At 41.9% G+C, this 25,766-nt stretch overlaps 2 protein-coding genes across 2 annotated transcripts in view; one reads left to right on the top strand and one right to left on the bottom strand.

The window, feature by feature from the left end:
• Positions 1–15,923, bottom strand: part of ZCCHC17 (zinc finger CCHC-type containing 17) — a 52,474-nt gene extending 36,551 nt beyond the window's left edge. Inside the window, exons 1-3 of the mRNA XM_008694487.2 lie at positions 15,772–15,923; positions 6,656–6,776; positions 139–196 (exon numbers count right to left, since the gene is read on the bottom strand). Of these exons, the coding sequence (XP_008692709.1) occupies positions 139–196; positions 6,656–6,721 (124 nt within the window). The 5' untranslated portion in view covers positions 6,722–6,776; positions 15,772–15,923. The remainder of the gene's footprint in view (positions 1–138; positions 197–6,655; positions 6,777–15,771) is intronic.
• Positions 15,924–16,034: 111 nt separating this feature from the next.
• Positions 16,035–25,766, top strand: part of SNRNP40 (small nuclear ribonucleoprotein U5 subunit 40) — a 35,513-nt gene continuing 25,781 nt past the window's right edge. The window contains exons 1-4 of the mRNA XM_008694488.2: positions 16,035–16,234; positions 18,857–18,986; positions 21,289–21,382; positions 22,695–22,860. Coding sequence (XP_008692710.2) covers positions 16,091–16,234; positions 18,857–18,986; positions 21,289–21,382; positions 22,695–22,860 — 534 coding nt within the window. The 5' untranslated portion in view covers positions 16,035–16,090. The remainder of the gene's footprint in view (positions 16,235–18,856; positions 18,987–21,288; positions 21,383–22,694; positions 22,861–25,766) is intronic.

Genomic DNA, 25,766 nt, shown 5'->3' with positions numbered 1-25,766 from the left:
GCATTTGTCTACATTCATACCTCTACGCTAAAGACAAAAACAAAACTACTGTTTGAAAAAGAGTCTATAATCAGGATGTGATGGGGTGAGAGAAGACAGTGGAACAGAAGGGCTGAATTTCAAGTGACAGTTTCCCACCTTGCTTCCGACAGCCTGGGATTTTGATGAAGGCTCCATAGTCTGTCACCATAGCAACCTATAAAGACCAAGGGAAAAAAAAAAAAGAATCAATGTCACACAAATGAGAATCTCTCTTCCATAGCATTTAACCTAGTCTCCCTGAATTTCTACTTGGCACTGACTGCTGCAAAGCTCTCTAAAAGTTATGTTCTGTCAAATATTCTTTCTGTTCTTTTTGAAATTTAGACTGGCAGGTATGTGTGAACACATTAAAAACACTGGTGGGATTGGAATGTTGTCGGATGGTATGACAAAATCTAGGGGTGTCCAAATCCCACACCTACTGAAATCCCCAAAGGAGGTACTTGGAGAAAAGGGAACACACAGCAGGAAATAAAGTAATAAAGTTACACTTTCTATTAGCTGGGACTGAGGCCCCCAATCCCAATACAGAGAACTTTAATAATTTGGGATGGATTATATAGAACATCCCTTTTTCCTAAACTTCAAGTCAAAACAGATGATATAGCCTGCTCTATTTAACTCCAAACCAGTCTCAGGTTTATAAGACAGCTACAGAAAAAAATCAATACACAGACATCTGACAGAACCTAAAAAGATGTAATCAGAGAGAAAAAGAGTTGTCCCCAAGTCTTTTATAGAGGTGACCTAAGATGCATAAGTTAGAGGCTTGATGGGTCTATGTAATAGGTAATAGTAATGAAAGGTCTGGAACCACTGCCAGATAAAACATTATACCAGACTCTATCTCTGCCTCCCATCCATCCTCTAGCCTACCCTCCAACCCATGGATTAGGATTAAAACTGTCACTACATTCCATATTGATCACAAAATATTATTTATAAAGTATTCAATATAATCTTATAGATATAAGCTCTATTTTTTCAGTGACTTTAATTAGTTGTTTCATCTTGGGTACTCACTGTTCCAGCTTCACCATAACTAAGAGAAGGGGAGTGAATAGGACAAGCCCTGCTGCACTGTTATTGTTTCACTAATATATACTGACTACTCACTACGTATAAAACGCTGTTCAAAGTGCTTTACATGCTCCTCGTGATACCATATGCTATTGGTACTCTTACTATTCTCATTTGATGACAAACTGATGGACAGACTAAGTAACTTACCCAATGTTCAAAACTAGTAAGCAGCAGAGCTGGGATTTGAACCCAATGAGTCTTAATTATACTAGAATGGCTCATGAGTTCCCTTGAACTAGAAACTTCTAATGCAGAAGCAATGTGACATTTGACATTTTATCTGCTCCTGGGAACGATCTTCAGAAGTATACATGGTAGGTCCCTCTGCTGCAGATGAGGTAGAATCCATAGTACAGGTATAGAAAGAGCACAGGCCCTGGAGTGAAAAGATGTGGCTTCTAATCCCAGCTCTGCCACTCCTTAGCTGTGGGATGTTGAATACAACTTGCCTTTTAGGGCGTAAGTTTCCAAGTATAGTCACTTTCCTCTTGCAGATAACACATGCTGTACACAAAGTGCCTCGCAGTGATATCTGGCACCTAATGTACACTCAACAAATTGTGGCTTTTTAATAACTTACAGTTCAAGACACTGATGCACAAAAAAGGTTAGTGACTAATGGAAACCCAACTAACTGAGACACAAGGCACAGAACCTAGATCCCTTGACACCTAGTCCAGTGCCTCTTACTCCACCAAATATCATTACTCACCTCAATGTTAGGATGGAAAGAGACAAAAACTTCCATTTGCCTCATATTTTTAAATGGGCACCTGAAATAACTCTATGATACAGCATTAATGGGTTAGGAACCAAAAGCTTTTTTTTAAAAGGTTTTATTTGAGAGAGCGCACACGAGCGGGGGGGAGGGGCGGAGGGAAGCAGAGTCCCTGCTGAGCACAGAGCCAGGAGAGGGACTCGATCCCAGGACCCTGAGATCGTGACCTGAGCTAAAGTTAGATGCCTAACCGACTGAGCCACCCAGGTGCCCCAAGAACCAAAGTTCTAAAGTCCTCTTTTATACTGATGAATATGCTATAGTGGGGTAGGGACCAAACAGTCCCAAAGAAACAGTACAATGAGGCAGATACTAGTACTTAAAATCAAGGTAAGTGGAACTGGAGGAAGAACGTCGGAGATTAGCTGGTGCAATCCTATCATGTTTCGAATGAGGAAAAGTGAAGACCAGAGACACAAAGTGCTTACCCAAGTTCACAAAGCAAGTTGTTTTCCGTAAAACAGGGCGACATGGATAAAGATAAGACTGTAAATTTTTAATTACAATAAAAGCAAATCCTTTCTTTCTGGACCAACTAAAGGCTTTTGCTTTTAAACTTTTTTTTTTTTTTAAGAGAGAGAAAGAGAGAGAACGTACTTGTGCACGCATCCGTGCAAGGAGTGGGGAGGGGCGGAGGGAGAGAGAATCCGAAGCGGGCTCCATCCCCAGCACGGAGCCCAGTCAGGGCTGGATCCCACGACCCTGAGACCATGACCTGAGCCAAAATCAAGAGTCAGAAGCCCAACTAACTGAGCCACCCAGGCACCTCAGCTTTTGCTTTAATTTAGTAACTGATTTTTGCTCCACAGTTCTATAAAAAGGGCTAAGGTGTTTCATACTGCATAACATTATTAAGGGCAGAGTTATCTAACAAACTTAAAAGAAGCATCTGGAATTTGGAGCCCAACTCACCTTGCTGCTGTAAATTAAGACCATCTCACTTTTCAATCCTGAAATTCCAGTGTCACATTATGATCTTTTGAGGAAATATCATTAACAGACCTTAATTTGGCCTCTCCCAAAAGGAAAAGTTAATGTGCTCCAGAATGGATGCGCTCAACTGTTCAGTCAGGAAAAGGCATCCTTGCCTATTTCCAGTACCAGGTGTTTCCATCACCGTGTCTCCCAGGGTGCAGTCAGAGTTGAAATGAACAGAATGGCACCTGCTGTAGATGATCACACAGTCTGCCTGGTGTCCCAAGAATAATTAGTCAAGTAACTCAGGGGGAAAAATTCAGTAATTATCTCAACTGAACTCGGGGTTTAGGTAAAATGAATTTACCATCTTCGGAGTAGAGGTTGCACTGGCCTTGAAACTAGTTATCCCATAATGTGAATGAGCAACTTGAGGCTCAGAGACCGAAGTTACTTGTCCAAAGTCACAAAGGTAGAAAGTAGCAAGAACAGAAGTCTTTCTACTTCTAGTTCAATGCCATTTCCACCTCACCAACACCAATCTCCCTTCAGCATTTCTTTGGCTATGGCTGGGCTGAGCCAAATCCCAACTCCCACGGCTACACTTACACCTGCTACCATGCTTCACTGACTCCAGCACCAAGACAACCTCTCAGACGATGAGAGAAGGATGAATATTGGCTTCTCACTTATTCAGTCGCTGAACTCTCCAGCCCTGCTGAGCCTGCTAAGAGAACTGCTAGGTTATGGGCTACACCACCAGTTTCTTCAAGGCAGACTGGTCCTAAGGGGCTTGGGTTCAATTTTATTCAAACATTTGCTGAGCACTTATATGCAAGATACCATGTTAGGTACTGCGAAATAAAAACACTTTACAAAAATGTCCAGCCTATTTTTAAATAAATTTGAAGTAGTTACCAAGATATATGAGATAACCATGCCCCTTCCTCTCCAGTAACTCATACTCTAGTATAGGAGACAAACACATACACAAGGAACAATCATATAAGACAGACTGTGATAAATGCTGTTACTGGGAACCAAATGACTAGAACAACTAGAACAACAAGATTTACCATCTACCCTCCTTCTATCAATTAATTCAGTTAAAAGAGTTCTCTTAAGGTTCTTGTGGTTCCACCATGCATTTATGTGCAGCTGGACAACCCCAGGGGCAGTTCAGCAGAAAGGAGACTTGGAGAGATGACTTGATTTAAAATCCCAGTTTGGGGGCACCTGGGTGGCTCGGTAGGTTGGGCATCCGACTCTTGGTTTCAGCTCAGATCATGATCTCAGGGTTGTTGAGATCAGCCAGCGTAGGGCTCTGCACTCAGCAGGGAGTCTGCTTCCCTTTTCCCTCTCCTTCTGCCCCTCCTCCCACACTCGTACTTTCTCTCCAAAATAAATAAATACATCTTTTTAAAAAATAAATAAAATAAAATCCCAGTTTTGCTATTTATTAACCATTGGGCAACTACTTAAATTCTGAGAGGAGTTTCCTTATCCATAAAAGAGGGTAACAATTTTTTGGAGAGTCAATGACACAGAATGTGTAAAAGTGCTGACATACGTTAGACTTACAATTTTTTTTGAATTTTAACGTAACCGAGTCTTCTTTGAAATATTAGGTACTCATTAAATGTTTGTGGATGAGTATTCTGAAAAATGGTTTCTTCTTTATGATTTATCAAGCAACTTCTCTCTCCCTAACTCCAGTCATTTCTAAACCATCATTTTTCCAAATGTGCTCCTGAAATACTAAGCTAGAACTACTAAGTTCTCCCCAAACATTACCCTAGCCCATCCATCCTTAGCAGTAACATATAAAACCTACACTAATTCAAGTCCCACCTCATTTAAGCAGCTGTTGGGCAGGAGCCACTTTCGAAGTGGCCGAGTCAGTTTGTGGAGGGCACAGCACTCTTCTCTGCCTTTTGTGCAATACCTGACAAACGAACTTTATCATCAGAAAAATCAATTTCATCCTAGAGCTACTTACTTCCTTTTCTGAGCCCCGGTACCTCACTGATCTTTGGGAACACCACAGGTCTTAAAGAAAAAGGACAAAGGTTCTGAAGAGCAGAATTGTTTACTATTTGCTCGAACGTTATTATCCTTTGTATCTTGACTTTATATTAAAAGTTGGGACTGACTTAACAGAAGTCAAGAGCCACAATTATCTATAACCAACTGACAAACACAAAGTTTGCCGTCAAAGGCCTCCCATTATTAGAAGATGAAGCTTTTGTCAACCATAAAGCAAGTATGAACAACCATAAAGCAAGTAAGAATGATACTGTTAAAATACTACAGGCACTCATAAGACACTGAAAACAATTTTTTGGCTTTACTTTCACTTTGAGAGGAAGAAGATAATGTTAATGAATTCCTCCTCTATCTCGGGCATTGTTTTTATAGATGATAGCTTATTTAACCATCATGGCAATCCTATGGAAGAAATTATTGTCTCCATTTAACGAATGAGAAAACCAAGACTCAAAGAGAGTAAGAGGCAGTCTCAAGAATCACACAGTAAGTAAAAGCACTAGGACAGGAATCCCAAGTTTTGTCTGTTCTCCAAATACAATGCCTTCTTCTTCAAAGGCTGATCATTCAGTCACTGACGATGTAATGAGCACCTATTATTTTCTACGCACCTACCTGGGACTGAGATCTACAACCACAAACAAAACACACAAGGCTCTGCCCTCATGAAGCTTAGTGTCTTGTGAGAAAGACAGACATTACACAAGCACACAAATACAGGGCGAGTCTATTTATTTGTGGTGGGGAAAAGATCCTTGAGGAGACATTAGGGTTAAGTCCTAAAACATGAAGAGAAGTTAGTGGGAGAGTGGGATAGTTAGACACAGCATGTGCAAAAGTCCTGAGAAGGAAGCAAGCTTAGGATGCTCAGAGTGGTAAGGAAGCCAGTGTGGCTGGTGTGTGAGTAGTACAGAACAAAGCCACAGTCTGGGTAGGCAGAGGCCAAGTCATATAGAGCTCATGAAAATGAGACTGAAGGAATTCAAGTATAACGAGAAGCCTAGAAGAACTGTGAGAAAGCAATATGTTCAGTCTGCTTTTTAGATGTTATTCTGGCTGCAACAGGAAGAACAGATTGAAGAGGGACTATAATAGATATAGAGACCCCAGTGGCCAAGCAAGAAATGGAGAGCTTGAATTAATGGGGTGACACAGGGATAAAGAAGTATACATTCAAGAGATATATTTGGGAGGTAGCAATAGTATGACTTGCTTATGGACTGGAGGGAAAGGGAAAATCAAGATCAAATCAAGAGGAGAAATGAAGGATGATACCCAGACATTTAGCATGGGTACGTGGAAGGATAGTAGTTCCATTTGCTGAGATGCGAAAGACTAAAAGAACAGATTTGGTTAAAAAATAAAAAATTCAGGGGCGCTAGGTGGCTCAGGCGGTGAAGCATCTGACTCTTGATGTCCAGGTCATGAGTTTGAGCCCCACGTTAGGTGTAGAGATTACTTAAAAAATAAATAAATTTCTTCAAAAAAAAAAAAGAAAGAAAGAAAGAAAGAAAGAAAGAAAGAAAAAAGAAGCAAGCAAGCAAGCGAAGAATAAATTCAGTTTAAAACATAAATCAGACGTGCTGTGAGGTACCCAAATGAAGATGTCAAGTATGCAGTTAGGAGTCTGGAGCTTAGAGGAGGTACAAATAGCAGCTCCACTAGTCCTTCCTGTTTGAACTGTGACGCTCCACACATTCTCAGGCGGACGGGAGCTCCCAACCCAGCTGCTTTTCACCCCTCAGCCACGCTTAACACAAATGGTAAGTTTTTAAGGCCAAGAGAGTATACCTCTCCTTGGAAAATAGTGTAGAGAGCAGGCAAGTTCTCCATGGTCTCGGGTCTTCCTGAATTCATCCTTAACGTTCTATGGCTCCTCCATTTCTCTTCTGCTGAAGCTAATTCAAGTGTCCTATCACAAAGAAATAAGACGGACAACAATGTGAAAGACATCTGCATTAAAGAAGAAATGTGCACATTACCCACAGCTAGTCTCCACAGAATAGTAGCATTAGGTTTAACACCGCGCACTTCGATCCACATCTCTTTTGCCCGCTGTGATCCTGAGGAGTTGCAGAAACTTTGAACTTACTTTTTTTCCAATTTGATACTTACCTAACACTATTAGTCTGTTTTGCTTTTCCTTTTGTAATTGCTACTGTTACTATTCTGTCAAAGGAAGGCTTTTGAGATGTGTGTATGAAAATGAATCTTTAAAAAGGGAAAAATAATAGTAATAAGAGCTAACATTTATCAAGAATTTACTACGTCCCGGTACTGTGTTAAGCACCAGACGGCCAATATCTCATTTATCTCAATATCTCAAATTCTCAAAATGTAGGTTATGTTCTTATATAAGTGAGAAAACCAAGGCTTCCAGAGGTCAAATTACTAGGCCTATGTCAAAAAGCTAGGAAATAGTGGAGTCAAACTCTGGCTGACACCAGAGTCCCTGCTTTTAAACACTATGCGAGGGTTAATCTGAAGTCACTTCTTTATAAAATTAAAAACACACATGCTCATTTTAAGAGTTCAGACAATACATTCATGACAAAAATCATCCATAATTCAATTTTATTTATATACTTTAAAACCTTTTCATATACAGAAGAGGTTTTTTAATGGAATGATGAAATTATTAATCACTAATTAACAGCCATTTTCTTGTATATTTTAATAATTCATACACATGCACATATACCTTTTTTAAGATTTGTTTAATTTTAGAGGAGAGGGCACACGCACACACAAGGGGGAGGGACAGAGAGAGGAGAGAGTCTTAAGCAGATTTTGCGACAAGCATGGAGCCCAATGTGGGGTTTGATCTCACGACCCTGAAATTACAACCTGAATCGAAACCAAGAGTTGGACGCTTAACCACCCAGGCGCCCCTACACCTCTTTTTTTTTAATGCCTACAAAATAATCCATTCTTGGATGCACCAAATTTACTTAACTGTTTATGAATCATGTTAAAATGAGGTGGTGCCTGAGATTGTACATTTCCAGAAGCTCCCAGATGATGCTGATGCTGCCTGAGTAGCAAGTCTTACAGCTTTGGAGTTGGAAAGGACCTTACAGATACTCTTGTTCACTCTCCTGTTTTAAACAGAGAGGGAACTAGCAGTCTAGTGGCTCTTAACCATGCACTTTGCTGCATAAATCACTGCTACATAAAGATAAATCTAATGGTACTGTCCTCAGTTCTCTTTTTCCTCTCAATTATACTTGCTTACCATAAGACTTGAAACTCTAGTTTCCTTAGATTTTCATAACCAAATACTTTCTTCTCTCCTCAACCCCCCTCACTTTCATATGACGACTTCGGGTCCTAGTCTTGGGAAAAAAGTCTTCCTGATCTACAGGACCATCCATTAACTGAACTGCCTCACTTAAAACAGAAATGAGAGAGGCGGCGCCTGGATGGCTCAGTCGGTTAAGCATCTACCTTTGGCTCCGATCATGATCTCAGGGTCCTGGGATTAAGCCCCACATCGGGCTCCCTGCTCAGCCAGAAGCCTGCTTCTCCCTCTCCCTCTGCCCTTCCCCCTGCTTGTGCACGCACGTGCTCTCACTCTCTCATCAAATAAATAAATAAAATCTTAAAAAAAAAAAAAAGAAAGAAAGAAATGAGAGGAAATCTTATCAGTCTTCCAAATCCTGGTTCTAGTATCACCCCCCTGAATTCAGGAAGACCCAGGTGATCCTTGTCCTTGAGTTCTGCAAGACAACTTCGTATCCTTATAATAAACCTGCCCTTTTCCGCTTAGATCAGCCACAGGTGGTTTTTACTTCTTTACTAATAACACATAGAATGGAGGCAGATTTGTCAGTTCTTGAAAAATGGCTGATAAACAGGTTAAATCCAAGTATCACACCCTGATTACATCCTGCCTCTCCCACTTCCCGGCTATGCAGGCTCATCTCCAATCTTTCCCTCCCTTGACTAGCAGTTCTGACCCCATATCCTAGAACAAAGGTTATTGACCTGAGGCCAGAGGCTCTATCAAAAGACCTTCTTTCCTCCAGCTCTTGGAACATAGAATCTATACAGGCATCAGCAGCTAAGACACCCAAATTGAGCTCAAACATTTTAGTCTATCACCTGTTCCTTCTACACAAAGGTCATGGAAAGAGCAATAAAGGCAGAAACAATCTTAAGTTGATTCTTACAGATTTCTGCTGTATAAGTGTATGACCATGTAACTTAATGCTCTCCTATTGGCTCCTTCCATAGAACAGTAGCCTGAGAAACCCTATGCAGTTCTTCAGGAAGGAAAGCGGTATCCATTGTTGAGGGAAATCCTGAAATATAACAGTAATAGGTTTACAATTTCAGGAAAGTAGAGGGTTGCCGTTTTAAAAAATGGAACTTAAAATTTTCCTTCAAATTGTGTTCTATAGAAATCCAGAGTTCTGGAGGCATCTGGGTGGCTCACTTGGTTAAGCATCTGCCTTCGGTCATGATCCCAGGGTCCTGGCATGAAGCCCTACATCAGGCTCCCTGCTCAGTGGAGAGTCTGCTTCTCGCTCTCCCTCTGTGTGTGCTCATGCTCTTGCTCTCTCTCTCACTCTCTCTCTCAAATAAAATCTTAGAGGGAGAAAAAAAAAAAAAGAAACCTAGAGTTCTATGGTGGTTATTCAGAAGCTCCTCAGTTAATCCAAGGTGTTTTTTTTAAAGATTTATTTATTTTTATTTATTTAAGAGAGAGAGAGCATGTGCATGCATGGGGGAAGGGGCAGAGGGAGAGAATCTTCAAGCAGACTCCCTTCTGAGCTCAGAGCCTGGAAGCAGTGCTTGACCTCATGACCCATGAGATCATGACCTGAGCAGAAACCAAGAATCACATGCTTAACTGACTGAGCCACCCAGGGGCACCCCAAGTTTATTTTTAAACATTCAATTCTGAAATATCTAGGCACCACGGGGTTCAAGAAGGCCAAAGAAGTAGGGCTTGAGGCCAACCAATCAGAGGAAAGCCTCCATACCAAAGGTAGAAGGAGCACAGCCCCAAAGAAACCAGAGTCCGGATAGGTCCAGCCCAGAGCAGTTGTGAAGCTAGCAGCGTCTCTTTAGTAATAAGCAGTGATTGATTATTGCTGATTCCCATCTGCCTTCCCAGCCTCGGGGGGGACCATGATAGCAAGAAGGAGTGGAGGTTATAGGAGAAGGGCCTACTTTCAATAACAGTGTATTCTGCTTTGATCCAATTTACCTATTAAGCTTCTATGTTCATTTGGAAAAAAGAGTCCTTCTGTTTTAAAAAAGTTTATAAAACATTGAGACATAGTCCAGTCAAATAGGACCACATCTGTAGACTTCAAAGAGCAAGTAAACTGACAAAGATTAAGGTACATCATTTGGAGTTGCTTTGCAATAATTCTAGAAGCAGAATATCTTCCTTAAGTGCTTCATTTTCCTTGAATGTCTTAAACTATAATAGAATATGTAAGAGGGCAACACGGACCCAGTTACTAGCCACCTACTTCCCAAAGCAAGGGACAAAGCAAGAAAAGTATACTGTAGGAATGGGAGGTGTAGCAGAGGAACGGTGGCCCAGAGTGAGGTCAGAACCTATGCTGGGTGAGGAGGAAATCTGCAAAGAAGAGCAACCCAGTGTGGAAAAGAGCAGGGTAATGATGGCATCCACATATTGGGCTGTCCAGAAAGATGAATCAGTGCCCAAGAATGGAGAAGCGGGGCCCGGAGACTAGAGGTAGTAATGCAATGTTAACTTTCTGATTATAGTAGTTATATTGTGGTTATATAAGAGAATGTCCTGTTCATAAGAAAACTAAAGTATTCAGAGATGATGGGCATCCAGTCAGCAACTTAACTCTCAAATGATTCATAAAAAAATGTTATTTGTACTGTACCTCCACAATATTGTGATTGTTTCAAAGCTGCTTTTTTTTTAATGTGCATGCAACTGAAAAAGAAAAAAAAAAAAACAAACAAACATACCCTGCTCTCCCTTCTCTCAAGCAGTGAGAAGTCCATAGAACAATATTAAATTGGTAAGGTACTTAAAGCACCTTTGGAACTTCATTTCATGTGTCACCTTACTGATCTGGCCAAGATTTTTGTTGTATTTAAGTTTGTTTGGATTTAGATTTGTTGTGGTTGCTACAGAATAATACTAACTGGGTAGAACCCTGAGAGTTAAACGAATTCTAATTTATCTTTAACCTGTGTATAAGAATTGAGAGGAGAATACGTTGAAAAGTAAAAATATTGGGATTATGAGCACAGACAGAATAATGACTCCAGAGCCTGCACTCTCAACCACTATTCTACACTACCTCAAAAAGAATTTGCAGTGCACATCTAAATCTTGTAAGAATTTCTAACACAAACTAAGTCCCAACATTAGAGATCCAATGAGGAGTCATCATCAGAAGGGCATCATTCATGCAGGAGGTAATGATGAGTTGGGCCTGGATTCGTTCATCCAAACTGTAACCAATGACCATTTCTTATTTGGTTTTCTGTTCCCAGTGTCTGGTATACAGTAGGTACTCAAAGTTTTTTTTTTGAATGAGTATGAGTAAAGCCTCACTATGCGCCAAACACCGGTAGAGAAAGAAGAGAGACACAGCATTCTGGTCTAAAGAATGCAGAGGAAATGAGTTCTGCCCAATATATTGGTCGGATCAGAAGGTGGGAGACCGGTAGCCAAAATTCCTCCTTCCCACCAAATTGCTACAATGTTTCTTCCTTTTTGAACTTCAGTCATGGGTCAGTTGAGAAAACGTCCAAAAGCAGGACAGAGAAAGAACAGTAAAATGAAAAAAAACAAAACACAACACACAAAAATGGTCTCATAAAATGTGAAAGCTGAAAGGGAATTATGGAGTTCATTTAGCCCATTACTTTTATTTAACTAAAAACAAGGTCAAGTGATTTGACAAAGGCTGCTTACTTACAGTTAACCATGTTGGCACTAGACCCCATGACCAGTACTCTCCTGTCCCACATTGTTGTTACAATCAATAATCCTGGAGGTCCTCTCCAAGACCTCTGATAACAACAGTTAGTATTTGAGTGTTTATTTGCCAACAGCTAGTATTTGAGTATTTATTTGCCATGCATTAACCTAAAAGCTTTACTTAATTCTTTTTTTGACCACAATACAAGATAAGCAATTATCATTGCCATTCTATAGAGGAAGAAACTAAGACATGAAAGAAGCTAAGTATTTTGCTTAAGATTACAAAACTATGAATGATGGAGATGACATTCAAATCCTACGAACATTTTTTCTTCCCTTTCTAGATTGTGAAATTCTTCTAAGCATGCCCTTGTGTTACATATTATCATACCCTTCCTCCCCAAATCTCCAGTGTCTAGCACAGTGTAAGGCACATTGACATTTATAACTGAGTACTGAAGTACTTCATTTTATCCTATTTTAAATTGTTAGTTAACTCATCAATTCAGTACATTTACTGATGTTTATGTCAGGTCCTGTGCTAAGCACTTCATAAACCTCCTTTCAATCCTTAACTCTACGAAGTAGATATCCCTGTTTACGGAAATGAAGTAACTTACCCAAAACTCATAGCTAGAAAGAGACAAATATTAGGCCATTCCAAGGGCCACACACATGCCACTAAACCACCCCTTTCAACACAGTCCCTATCTCTCAAAGACTTCCTACTCTGGTAGGGATAACGGTAACCAATTACAATACAGTGTGATCAGTGCTAAAATAGTGGCTAGGTTCAAAGTACTCAGAAAATAAGAGAGAGCAAGGGTTTGGAGGACATAGGGAAGTTTAAGAGGTGACAACTGAATAGGACTTTAAGGATAAATGGAAGTCCTATAGCAGACAATACTGTTCTTTGACCTCATTAGAACCCTAATCTATTGAACTCTACTTTCTTAACCAATTAGCCCTCTCCAGCTTGGATTCCATAGCCCATCATTTCACTAATACCCTGACCTCCCTTTAACTCCATGTCTTTTTGTTTGTTTGTTTTTGTTGTTGTTGTTGTTGTTGTTGTTGTTTTAACTCCATGTCTTTACAGCTCACCTTTCTGGCATGAGTGGAGTATAGTTGCAGACAACAGAACCCATGCTAGCTAAGTTAAGCAGAGTGGGAGTTACTGCCAGGTTATTATGTGGCTTACAAAATTACTTGAAGGGCTGTAGGAGAAGGCTCTCTCAGAACTTACAGAAACGAGTCTTAACCCACAAAATAAGTCTTTGCCATGACCAGGAAAGTTATGGCTATCACTGCAGAAAGTCACTAAACCATAAAGTTGTTGACTAAAATCCACTGCTTCTGCTATGATACTTGCCAGCAAAACTGGATGGCTCTCATCCTCTTTGTCTCCACATCTAACTCAGTTTCAAATTCAATTCTCACCTTAGGTGCAAAGGAGTCTAGGAAATCATTTTTAGCATCCCAAACTTTTCAGTAAGAGAAGGCACATTAAGAGGTGGAAAAGTGTGCTGAGCAAGTCAAATCCCCAGTCCTCACCATACCTGGCTATGTTTTCTCCATGCCTACACGGAATAGCCTGATGTTGCTAGAAAAAAAAAATATGATCTCCGACCTCAATGGGCCCTTAATTTTGCAAGACAAGTCTACATTTCTCCAGTCTACTCATTCTCCCACAATCTACAATGACTTTCACACTTTCTACAATCTTCTCAAATCTCTGACCTCCTCTTACTCTAAGTATATGATACCATCACCTGCTTTACAGAAAAAATAAAAGCCATGAGAAAGAAACTCATTTTACCAGTAGAAAACACACAAACAACCTGTTATCTATTGCCTTCAATTTCTTCTTCCTTTCTATTGACTGGAAAAGGTCCTTTTTTTTTTTTTTTAAAGATTTTATTTATTTATTTGACAGAGATAGAGACAGCCAGCAAGAGAGGGAACACAAGCAGGGGAAGTGAGAGAGGAAGAAGCAGGCTTCCAGCAGAGGAGCCTGATGTGGGGCTCGATCCCAGAACGCTGGGATCACGCCCTGAGCAGAAGGCAGACGCTTAACAACTGCACCACCCAGGCGCCCCTGGAAAAAGTCCTTAATTTCCATCTTGCTAAGACTGCTATCTACAGCTGTACTTTGGATCCCATCCATTCCCATGTTCTCAGAACACTATCAATGACCCAATTTCTCTCATGTTTTCAATTTCTCCATCACTCTTTAAACTGGATCCTTGGTGATCTCTCATCTCCTTCAGCTTCCACACCCTCTCATCTCCTTTACAATCATATGTATGAAAAATACTCTCTAGATTCACTGCCTCCATTTCCTTCTCTCAATCTTTGCCTCATATCTGGCTTCTGGTCCATCACACCAACTCTCATGAAGGACACCATAAGCTCCACGAAGATAAAGCCAGCAGACATTTTTCAATTCTCATGATATTTAAATTTCAGGATTTTCTAACACACACCATTTCCTGCTGCTGAGACAACATTCTTCTGGTCCTCCACTCTAGCTCTTCTGTTTCTCTTGTGGACTCCTGCTCCTGTTCTTGGCCATTACATGTTGGGACCACTCAAGGTTCTCTTAGATGATCTTACCCACATCTATGGCTCAATTATCACCAATATGCAAATTACTCCCAACTAAATATTTCCCAAAACTTCTCTGAGATCCAAAGCTGTATCTCAAACTGCCTCCTGGATGTCATGAATGACCTCTCCCTTCCCCTTCCAAAAAAAAGAACTACCCTGTTGCATAAGCCAGAAACCTAGGAGTTATGTTTGATTTCTCTTTCACTCCCTGAATCCAATCCATCACTAAGTTCTACTGATTTTACCTCCTTATCTCTAGAATCTGTCCAGAGATTGGTACAATCTCTGCAGTTGTACCAATATGTCAGTCCTCATTGCTAATATCTCTCGCCTAAGTGGTCTATCTGCATCTATCTCTCCTCCAATCTGTTCATGCTACTGAGACTGAACAGCCACCTCTCCCACCACAGCACGCTCTCCCACAACAAAAATAACGCCAGTGGTTTCTCATCAGTCTTGAAGTAAAAGTCCTGCCCCTCTACCCACCTCCAGCTGCAACCTGTAGGACACTCTCCTTCATTCCCTCTGTACTGGCCACAGTGGCCTCTTTTTGCCTTTTAGTCATTTTCCTCCCATTTGCCACATGGCCCCCGCTCATGTTCTATATGGAACATTCTACCTCCCTCCCTTGACCCAAGTAATCAGAATTCTTCCTTCATGTATCAATTCAGGCATCTTTCCTCACAGATGCCTTTCTGCTTATTTCAGGCACTCATAGCATCAGGCATCTCTCCTAGGCAGCACGTATTTTACAGTTCTTAGTGAGATCACTGTTTAACGTGTTTGCCCTCCCGGACTCAAACCCCTGAGGTCAGGGACCATCTTTGGTTCACAATGGATCCCCAAGGCTCTTTCCAATAAATACCAGTTGGACAATTAAGGAGGAGACCCAGTTCCCAGGTATGAATCCAAATTTCTCAAAAGACCGTGCTCTGGAGAAGCAGGAGTCGGATATTCCTCTCATCTCTGTCTCTCTCAGAGGCACAGAGCAGGCCCTAGTAAAAGGCTGCACAGTCAGTGGCAGAAACAAGTCGGCCTCCCCAGCCAGAGAAGAGCCTGGTGGAGCTGGGAGACAGGCCTTTCCTCCCTGGGGGGGCGTCCTGCACAGTCACAGACACAGGGCTGGACACGACAGGCGCAGGACGAACTAGTCAGCGGTCGAAGGCCTCAGGCGGCCGCAGAGACCCCAACGCTCTGCTCCAGCGGAGAAGGGGAACCCAGGCAGCTACGCGCGGGCGCTGGGACCTCGAGGCCCGCCTTGGCTCCCTGAAAATATTCAGCTGAGAAGGGCCAGGCTCAGGTCACACAACCGAGGCGCCGCCTCCAGATGCCGCAGCCACCCACCCCCCACACTCCTTCCACTCACTCTGTGTCAGCTCCCGGTCTCCCCGCCGCAGCATTGAGCAAAACGCCAAAACGAGACAGCGCTCCCACCCACAAGACACAGCGCGCCTAGGTGGGACTCCAGCTCCACCCACCAATCCTGGCACAGTACTCTCGTGACGCTAGCAAGAGCTGACCAATAAAAGAAGAGCATTTAGGGGGCGGTGCAGAGGGGACTATTGGAAGACGATTGGTTTCTCCAAGCCGGAAATTCTCCGGGAAGAACTAAGTTGGAACCAATCGCGCGCTGCCTGAGAGTGTCGGCGCGGTCAGTGGCGGCGCTGAGGAGAGCGGTTGCCGCCATGATAGAGCAGCAAAAGCGCAAAGGCCCGGAGTTGCCACTGGTCCCAGTCAAGCGGCAGCGGCATGAGTTGCTGTTGGGAGCGGCGGGGTCGGGCCCCGCAGCCGGGCAGCAGCAGACGGCGCCGGGAGCTTTGCTGCAAGCGGTAAGTGAAGTAGCAGGCGGCCTTCGGCCCTCAGCTCATCTTCCCCTCTGAGAGCCTGGCACCCGTGATCCCGCACTGCGGGGGCGGAAAGAGACTAGCTACCTGCGGTTAAAGTAGGGAAGCACCGTTAAAGCGGTCGACACCCCCGCGGATGCTCTTCATTCGTTCCCCGGTTGGATGCCCATTTTCAGCGTCTCGACCACCCGGTGAGGTGGCGTGAGAATTAGAGTTAAAAGACCTTGAACTCAAAACCGGTACCAGGGCTTTTTCATACTTAATCTTCCACAGGGATCCGGCATAGAGTAAACATTCAGAAAAGTTTGCAGAATGGATGGATGAATGAATGAATGAAGGAAGGAAGGAAGGGAGGAAATGAATGAGACCCGCTCCCTTTGGGACTTGGGGCAAGTTGCTCTCCCCTTTATTTCTCAGCACTAGTACTGTTCTTAACAACAACCGAACAATCGCTAACATTCGTTGAGTCCCTGTACCTTATAAGGCCTCTGTGTATGAAAACTCCATTAATCTTCGTAACAGCTTAAGAGTTAGGACTTCTTAGTGTAGTGTTTGTAAACTCCTACCCGGCAAATGATAGAAAGAGATTTTAAACCCCGAGTCCATGCTCTTAACTGCATTTCTTGTGAGATGGAGATAATGATCACACCTCTCCCTGTGCTATAAGGCTCAGATCGAGAAATAACATGTGTCTCCTCTCTCAACCTTTCCACCAGCCGGTGAGCAAATCCTGCTGGCACCATCCTCAAAATATATACCAAATTGCTAACCTTTCTACCACCTCCATCACTAACTTCTGATCTAAGCCATTATTTTCTCACTGGCATTGTAGTAAGGTCCTAACTGGTATTCCTATTTCTGCCCTTGTATGGTCAGCCTCTTCTCAGTCCAGCGGCCAGAGAATCCTGCTAAACATCAGATCGTGTTACCCTCTGCTGAAAACTTTCAGTGGCTTTCCACATAACCCAGAGTTAAACCAAAATCCTTACAATCTTTTTTTTTTTTAAGATTTTATTTATTTGACAGAGAGAGACACAGCGAGGGAGGGAACACAAGCAGGGGGAGTGGGAGAGGGAGAAGCAGGCTTCCCGCTGAGCGATGTGGGGCTTGATCCCAGAATGCTGGGATCATGACCTGAGCTGAAGGCAGATGCTTAACGACTGAGCCACCCAAGAGCCCCCGAAATCCTTAGAATCTTTTGCGCATTTTCCCTTTACCTCTCAGATTTACCTATTTTTCATTGCTCACCCTGCTCCAGTCTTGTCGGCTTCCATGCTCTTGCCTCAAAGCCTTTGTTTTTGCTGCACTCTACCAGAATGCTCTTCTTCAAAATATCCACATGGTTTACACACTCGGCTCCTCCAAATCTTTGTTCAGATATCACTTTTTCTGTGAGGGCTTTCCTGACTACCCTGTTTTATATTGCAATACCCCATATGCATTAATCCACATAGCTTTTTTTTCCCATAGCACCTACCACCTGCTGTATGTTTTATTTGTTTTCTCTCTCCCTCTCTCCTCTTCCTCCTTTCCACTAGAACACAAACTCCATTGTTTATTTTGTTCAGTACTATTTTTCCAGTGCCTAGAACAGTGCCTGGCACATAATATATTTTTTTTAAATAAATGAGTGAACTGGTAACTACTAAAGACATTTGGAGACTATTGATAGTGTACCAGTGCTTCTCTCTGAAAAGAATATCAGCCTTGATTTCATTGAATTGTCCAAGCATAGGCTTAGTGTCGAGACCATAATCAAAACTACTTTCCTGGGTAATATGTACCCTGCTGGGTGGTTGGGAAGCACAGTTCAGTCATTAATGAAATGAGCTAGAGACTGGGAAAACAGTGGTGAATGACACAAGCACTTACAAGGTCCCTGCACTCAAGGGTGCTTTTCTATTGGGGAAAAAGAACAAATGTGTAAACAAATACATAAGGAAGGTAATTTGCGGTAGTGGTAAGTGCTGTGAAAAAGTACAGTAGGATTAATGGAATACAGAGGAGAGGTGTGGTGGTTGCTTGAGTTTGAGTGATCAAGGAAAGACTTTCTGGGGGCACCTGGGTGGCTCAGTCATTAAGCGTCTGCCTTCGGCTGCAGGCGTGATCCCAGGGTCCTGGGATTGAGCCCCACATCGGGCTCCCTGCTCTGCCGGGAGCCTGCTTCTTCCTCTCCCACTCCCCCTGCTTGTGTTCCTTCTCTTGCTGGCTGTCTCTCTCTCTCTGTCAAATAAACAAATAAAATCTTAAAAAGGAAAGACTTTCTGACGAGGAAACTGCAAGGAGCTAAACACAAGAAGATCAAGGGAAGAGGATTCCAATCAGGAGCAACAACAAGTGTAAAGATCCTCAGACAGAAATGAGCTTAACATGTTTGAGCAATTAAAAGCTGGATATGGGACAGGAGGAGAGGGAGGGAGTAGTTAGTAAACAGGTAGACACTGGACACTACAGCAGGAGGGGATCAAATTGGAGGCATCATTTAATATGAGAAGAGTTGCCATTTTCTAAATCAGGAGAAATCTACTCAATTATTGTTTCCCATGTCTTTTGCACCCTCCTTTGCCTGTGTGTAATGACTACCCTGTACTTCTATTTTTTGTTTAGGGACCTCCAAGGTGTTCTTCCCTTCAAGCCCCAATCATGCTGCTCTCAGGACATGAAGGGGAAGTGTACTGCTGCAAGTTTCACCCCAATGGATCCACCTTAGCATCTGCAGGATTTGATCGACTGATATGTAAGAGAGAGTTTTTGAATTTGGAGTAATTGCTGTCTGATAAATAGTGATTATTATTATTTTTTTTAAAGATTTTATTTATTTATTTGACAGAGATAGACAGCCAGCAAGAGAGGGAACACAAGCAGGGGGAGTGGGAGAGGAAGAAGCAGGCTCCCAGGGGAGGAGCCTGATGTGGGACTCGATCCCGGAACGCCGGGATCACGCCCTGAGCCGAAGGCAGACGCTTTAACCGCTGTGCCACCCAGGCGCCCCTATTTTTTAAAACCTTTAGTGCCATGGGGGCGCCTGGGTAGCGTGGTCGTTAGGCGTCTGCCTTCGGCTCAGGGCCTGATCCCGGCGTTCCGGGATCGAGTCCCACATCAGGCTCCTCCCCTGGGAGCCTGCTTCTTCCTCTCCCACTCCCCCTGCTTGTGTTCCCTCTCTCGCTGGCTGTCTATCTCTGTCAAATAAATAAATAAATAATCTTAAAAAAAAAAAAAAACCTTTAGTGCCAAAGAAGGTATCAGTCTGAATTGGTCATATCACAAACTACGTAGCTAACATGCTAAAACGGTGTAATAAGAATGTTGAATGATCTTGGGTATAGACCTCAATGTCTATATGGTAAATACAGAAGGGATTATGTTACTAGTTGGAAAGTGAGTTGCCCTGCTTTGAGAATATCTTCATCATGGAGACAAATCTTGAGCTTATTCAGCCAGAAAAGAGATCTACGCATACTGGATTAATGGAAGTAATGAAGAGAAAGATAGCTTTTCCTTTTCCCAAAGATGTGAGGCCTTCCTCTTGATCCACTCATAGAATCCTAGCATATGGGAAAGAAAGGGGAGCTGGGGATCCCAAAGTGGCAACTCACTTGGATAATCTACCTGTAGATCGTTAGGATCTGCATCCAAGGGACACCTGGCTGGCTCAGTCAGTAGAGCATGCAACTCTTGATCTTGGGGTTGTGGGTTCAAGCCCCATGTTGGGTGTAGAGATTACTTAAAAATAAAATCTTAAAAAAAAAAAAAGATTTCAGGGCACCTGGCAGGCTCAGTTAGTAGAGCATGCAACCCTTGATCTTGGCACTGTGAGTTCAAGCTCCATGTTGGGTGTGGAGCCTACTTAAAATAAAGATTAAAAAAAATGGGGGGCTCCTGGCTAGCTCAGTTAGTTGGTGGAGCATGTAACTCTTGATCTCAGGGTCATGAGTTCAAGCCCCACACTGGGTGTAGAGATCGCTTAAAAATAAAATCTTTAAAAATCTGCATCAAGATTCTGAGCTGCTAGTTGGCAATACCCATTTTTGAGAAGTAAGTTGAAGAAATCACTTTAGAAAAGTCGTTCTGGCATCGTTTATTGCATTGTGAGATGAAGTGAGTCCTTTAGCTCTTTGCTTATAAGTCTGTGGATGATAGCTGTCTTGGCTGTCTTGATTTAGGTGTTCTAGTTCTGTGATCCTTAAACTTAATGCTGGCCAAGCATCTGGAAGACTTGCAGTCTTTGCAGAACATCGTTGAATGGATACGTTTATTTCATCAAACAGTTTATCAACAGAAAAATAACTACTATATCTATGTACCTTATTACATATACAGGTGCTCCTTAATAACACTCATCAAAGTTCATTCCTTGCTAGACCAAGTTCCCTGAGGACAGGAACTGTGTCTATTCGTTTATCTCATTTTATCCTAGCACCTGGCATGTTGTAGGTATATGGTATATATGGAACGAGTAAATGTAGTATAAAGTCGTTGCCATGTGACCTTCAAGTTAGTTCCAGCTTCCTGGGTTTTCTGTAAGTGCCATCATTTTGCAGTCTCTTCATACTCAACCAACATGTAGTAGTGAGTACCAACTGTTTTAACATTACAGCAAAAAGCTTAAGATTTGAAAAATTACATCTATTTTTTTTAAAGATTTTATTTATTTATTTGACAGAGAGAGAACATAAACAGGGGGAAGGGCAGAGGGAGAAGCAGACTCCCCACCGAGCAGAGTGCCCGATGTGGGGTTTGATCTCAGGACCCCAGGATCATGACCTGAGTCAAAGGCAGGTGCTTAACCGACTGAGCCACCCAGGTGCCCCCCAAAATTGTATCTATTAACTAATTTTTGTCAACCTTATGAAATATGAAAATATTGCATTATTTTTGTTTTTAATGTCAGGAAAATTGGTCCAGCCAGTAGAGCCAATAGTGTCCAAGGGAGTGTAATCTCAAAACTGTTGTGGTAAATTTGTAAGTACCTTTTCCATGGTTAATGGTGAGTTTTCTTTTGTGTAGTAATGATCACAGAACCCCTGTCTTCCTAACAGTGTTGTGGAATGTCTATGGTGACTGTGATAACTATGCCACATTGAAGGGACACAGTGGGGCTGTGATGGAGCTGCATTATAACACTGATGGCAGGTGAGTAAGTAGTCTGCATAATGGAATGACAGCTGCTTCTCATACTAATTTTTCTTGGCATCCTTTCACATTTCATCCTTTAGTTTTCTTTCTCAGGAGACTTTGCTGTCAAAAACGACCTCATTTTGGGCAGCTACTTTATTATCCTATCACTGTCAACCCAATTTCTTGTTCCATGTATGCATTTGTAAATACATTTCTGTCATCTAACAGCAGCAGCCCAAATTTGTTCCTTTTTTAAGACATAAAATGTAATTTTATATGCAGAAATCAGCAATTTTTACTATACAAGCAATAAAATATTTCTTTTGAGAAACTCAAAAACATATAAATAAAAAAGTAGCCCATATTCCTACCAATCCAAAGATAATCACTGTTAATATTTTGATACGGTTTTCTCAAGTTTATTTCCTACTTAAAGCTGTTTGGTTTTACATGTGCATTAGAGTTTCATGTATGATCTTTTCTGCTGCTTTTTTTCATTTAACATTATTCAGCTAATGTATCATTTATACATTTATCATAAACATTTTAATGATCACGTAATTTTACAATAACTGTATGTAATATAGAAATGTAATTGTACAGAGTTAATTAATCCCATTAAGTATTTCAGTAAACGTTCATTATTTTATACCTCTGACCTCTAAAATCCTAAGGTCCCTGAATCAGCTGGTACGTAGCCTTGTATACATTTTTCCTGTTAATATTTGAGTAAAGAAAGCCTTATAAAATCAATTACAACTTAGAAATCATTGTCAGGGGCGCCTGGCTGGCTCAGTCCAAGGAGCATGCGATTCTTGAGCTCGGGGTCATGAGTTTAAGCCCCTTTTTGGGTGTAGAGATTACTTAAATAATAATACTTTAAAAAAAAATTTTTTTTTTCAGAGATGAAATAAAAAAACTGAATTTTAGAGAAAGGGTTAAAGTTACTGAGTCACTGGGTCAGGAATTACGAGTCTGTCTTCCCTCTTTAGCAGGGAATGATTAAACATTTCCAGATGGGAAAGTATCTAAAACGTTGTCCATCAAAATGGAGGAAAGATTGAGAAAACTACTGTATTAGGTTGGAATATATCATGGGGACTGACAGAAAGACTTTTTTTTACATTTTTATGGGGTAGACCTCATAACCCTGTCTAGAGCACCAGTAGGATTTTGGTAGGTAGGAGGCGGCATGCCTGCATCATGTGTCAAGATTGTCAAGAGTACAACGTGTCAGTAGCCTTAAAGAGTTTGGCACATTTTGGCAAGTGGGGAGGATGGATGGCTATTGTTCGTCTTCACTTGTTTTTTGTTCTTCCTCTTGTAGTATGCTCTTCTCCGCATCCACAGATAAAACTGTGGCAGTGTGGGATAGTGAAACAGGCGAGAGGGTTAAAAGGCTGAAAGGACATACTTCCTTTGTGAATTCCTGTTATCCGGCCAGGAGGGGTCCCCAGCTTGTCTGCACTGGCAGCGATGATGGGACAGTTAAGGTGGGTGTTGTCTGTATGTTGCAGTTTCTGAGGTTGCATAATGTGAACTTATTTTGCCTTCCACCTGTGGTGTAGCCTCCTCTCCACAACTTTGTTTTAGCGGTCATTTCCTGAAACAGAGGTCTTTTAATTTTACTTTTTTTTTAGTTGTTTGTGTGTGTGTGTGTGTGTGTGTGTGTGTGGTTTTTTTTTTTTTTTTTTAATTTTAGAGAGAGTGAGTTGTGGCGGGAGTAGATTGGGAGGGCGAGGAACAAGCAGACTCCATGCTGCATGTGGAGCCTGATGTAGGGCTCAGTCTCACAACCCTGAGACCATGACCTGAGCCAAAACCAAAAGTCAGACACTCAACTGACTGGGCCACCCAGGTGCCCCCAAAAACGGAGGTCTTTTTAAGTATCTTGTAGAATGTTAGAACCATGTTGAACCACTGTGACTTGGAATGAAATGGACCATCTGAATTGGATTCTTGAGTGAGCTGTTTACCTAATTATGTGATCTCAGGCAGTTCACTTTTCTGATCCTCTCAGTCTTTAGAATAGTGACAGTAATACATTTGTCTTACAAAGCTGTTGTTAAAGTCTAGTCACTATATGAAAAGGTCAGTATATGGTTTAGTAACAAGGTCATTTAGTCCAGTGATTTCCAACTTGTCTTCATGTCAGACTACCCGAAGAACCTGTTAAAAATACCCAGATTCTTGGGATGCCTGGATGACTGTCGGTTAAGCATCTGCCTTCAGCTCAGGGCATGATCCCAAGGTCGTGGGATCGAATCCCACATCAGGCTCATTGCTCAGCAGGGAGCCTGCTTCTCCCTCTGCCTGCTGCTCTACCTGCTTCTGCTCTCTCCTTCTGTCTTTGACAAATAAATAAATAAACTCTTAAAACAAAAAACAAAAATAGATTCTAGTTCAATAGGTCTAGAATGGGATTTTTTGTTTTTAAATTAAGTCTTTTTTAGAGCAGTTTAGGTTCACAGCAAAATTGAGAGGAAGATACAGAGATTTCCCATATACCCACTGCCCCCACATATGCACAGCCTCCCCCATGACCCCCACCAGAGTGGTACATTTTTTACAATTGATAAACCTACACTGACACATCATAATCACCCAAGTCCATAGTTGATATTAGCGTTCCCGTTTAGTGTTACACATTCTGTGGTTTGGGACAAACATATAATGACATGTATCCATCACGGTGGTATCATACAGAGTATTTTTGCTGCCTTAAAAGTCCTCTGTGCTCCTTCTATTCATTTCTCCCACCCCTGACAATCGCTGATCTTTTTACTGTCTCCATAATTTTGCCTTTTTGAGATTCGTTTCTTTTACTGAGTAATATGCATTTTAAGATTCTTCCATGTCTTGCAGTCTCTCCTCTGCTCTCCTGCCCGCCACTATCTTACAGTGTATTCAATAAATTCCTATCCCCTTAAAAAAAAAAAAAAAAAAAAAGATTCTTCCACGTCTTTCCTGGTTTGGTAGCTCATTTGTTTTTAGTACCAAATAATATTCCATTGTCTGGATGTACCGCAATTTATTTATCCCTTCACCTACTAAAGGACATCTCGGTTGCTTCCCAGAGTTGGCAATTATGAATAAAGTTGCTATAAACATCCATGTGGGAGTTTTGTGTGGACTTAAGTTTTTCACCTCTCTTGAGTAAATGCTGAGGACCCCAATTGCTAGATCATATGGTAAGAGCAAATTTAGTTTTTGAGAAACCGCCAGTCTGGGTGCCTGACTGCTCAGTTGATGGAACGTGCAACTCTTGATCTCGGGGTTTTAAGTTTGAGCCCCACATTGGTTGTAGAGATTATTTAAAAATAAAATCTTTTTTTTTTTTTTTTTAAGATTCTATTTATCTATTTGGCAGAGAGCGCGCAAGCACAAGTAGGGGGAGCAGCAGGCAGAGGGAGAGGCCCAGCAGGGAGCCTGATGCAGGGCTCGATCCCAGGACCCTGGGATCATGACCCGAGCTGAAGGCAGACGCTTAACGGCTGAGCCACCCAGGCGACCCTACTTAAAATAAAGTCTTAAAAAAGAAACCACAGGGGCGCCTGGGTGGCACAGCGGTTAAGCGTCTGCCTTCGGCTCAGGGCGTGATCCCGGCGTTACGGGATCGAGCCCCGCATCAGGCTCCTCTGCTATGAGCCTGCTTCTTCCTCTCCCACTCCCCCTGCTTGTGTTCCCTCTCTCGGTGGCTGTCTCTATCTCTGTCAAATAAATAAAAATCTTTAAAATATATATATAGATATTTTATTTATTTATTTGGCAAAGAGAGAAAGAGCACACAAGCAGGAGTAGCATCAGGCAGAGGGAGAGGGAGAAGCAGGCTCCCCACTGAGCAGGGAGCCCAATGTAGGGCTTGATCCCAGGACCCTGAGATCATGACTCAAGCCGAAGGCAGACGATTAGCCAACTGAGTCACCCAGGCGCCCCTTTATCTCATTTTTTAATAGTGTTGTTTTCTTACTGTTGAGTTTTAAGAGTTCTTTGTACATTTTGGATAATAATCCCTTATCAGATATACAAATATTTTCTCCCTATCTTGTGGCTTATCTTCTCATTCTCTTGACATTGTCTTTCATAGGCAGAAGTTTTTAACTTCAATGAAGTCCAGTTTATCAATTATTTATTTCATGGATTGTGCCTTTGTTATTGTATCTAAAAAGTCATTGCCATACCCAAGGTCATCTGTGTCTTCTTCTGTTACCTTTTAAAAATTGTACTTTACATTTAGGTGTGTGATCCATTTTGAGTTAATTTTCTGAAATTTTGTGAAAGGTGCAAGGTCTGTGTCTAGATGCATGTTTTTTGTATGTGGATGTCCAGTTGTTCCAGTGCCATTAGTTGAAGAAACTCATTTGCTCCATTGCCTTTGCTCCTTTGTCAAAGATCAGTT

The sequence above is a fragment of the Ursus maritimus genome, unplaced genomic scaffold (assembly GCF_017311325.1).
Source record: "Ursus maritimus isolate PB19 unplaced genomic scaffold, ASM1731132v1 scaffold_32, whole genome shotgun sequence".
Classification (NCBI taxonomy): domain Eukaryota; kingdom Metazoa; phylum Chordata; class Mammalia; order Carnivora; family Ursidae; genus Ursus; species Ursus maritimus.
The sequence above is the reverse complement of the archived record's forward strand: the minus strand, read 5'-3'. Positions and strand labels throughout refer to the sequence as shown.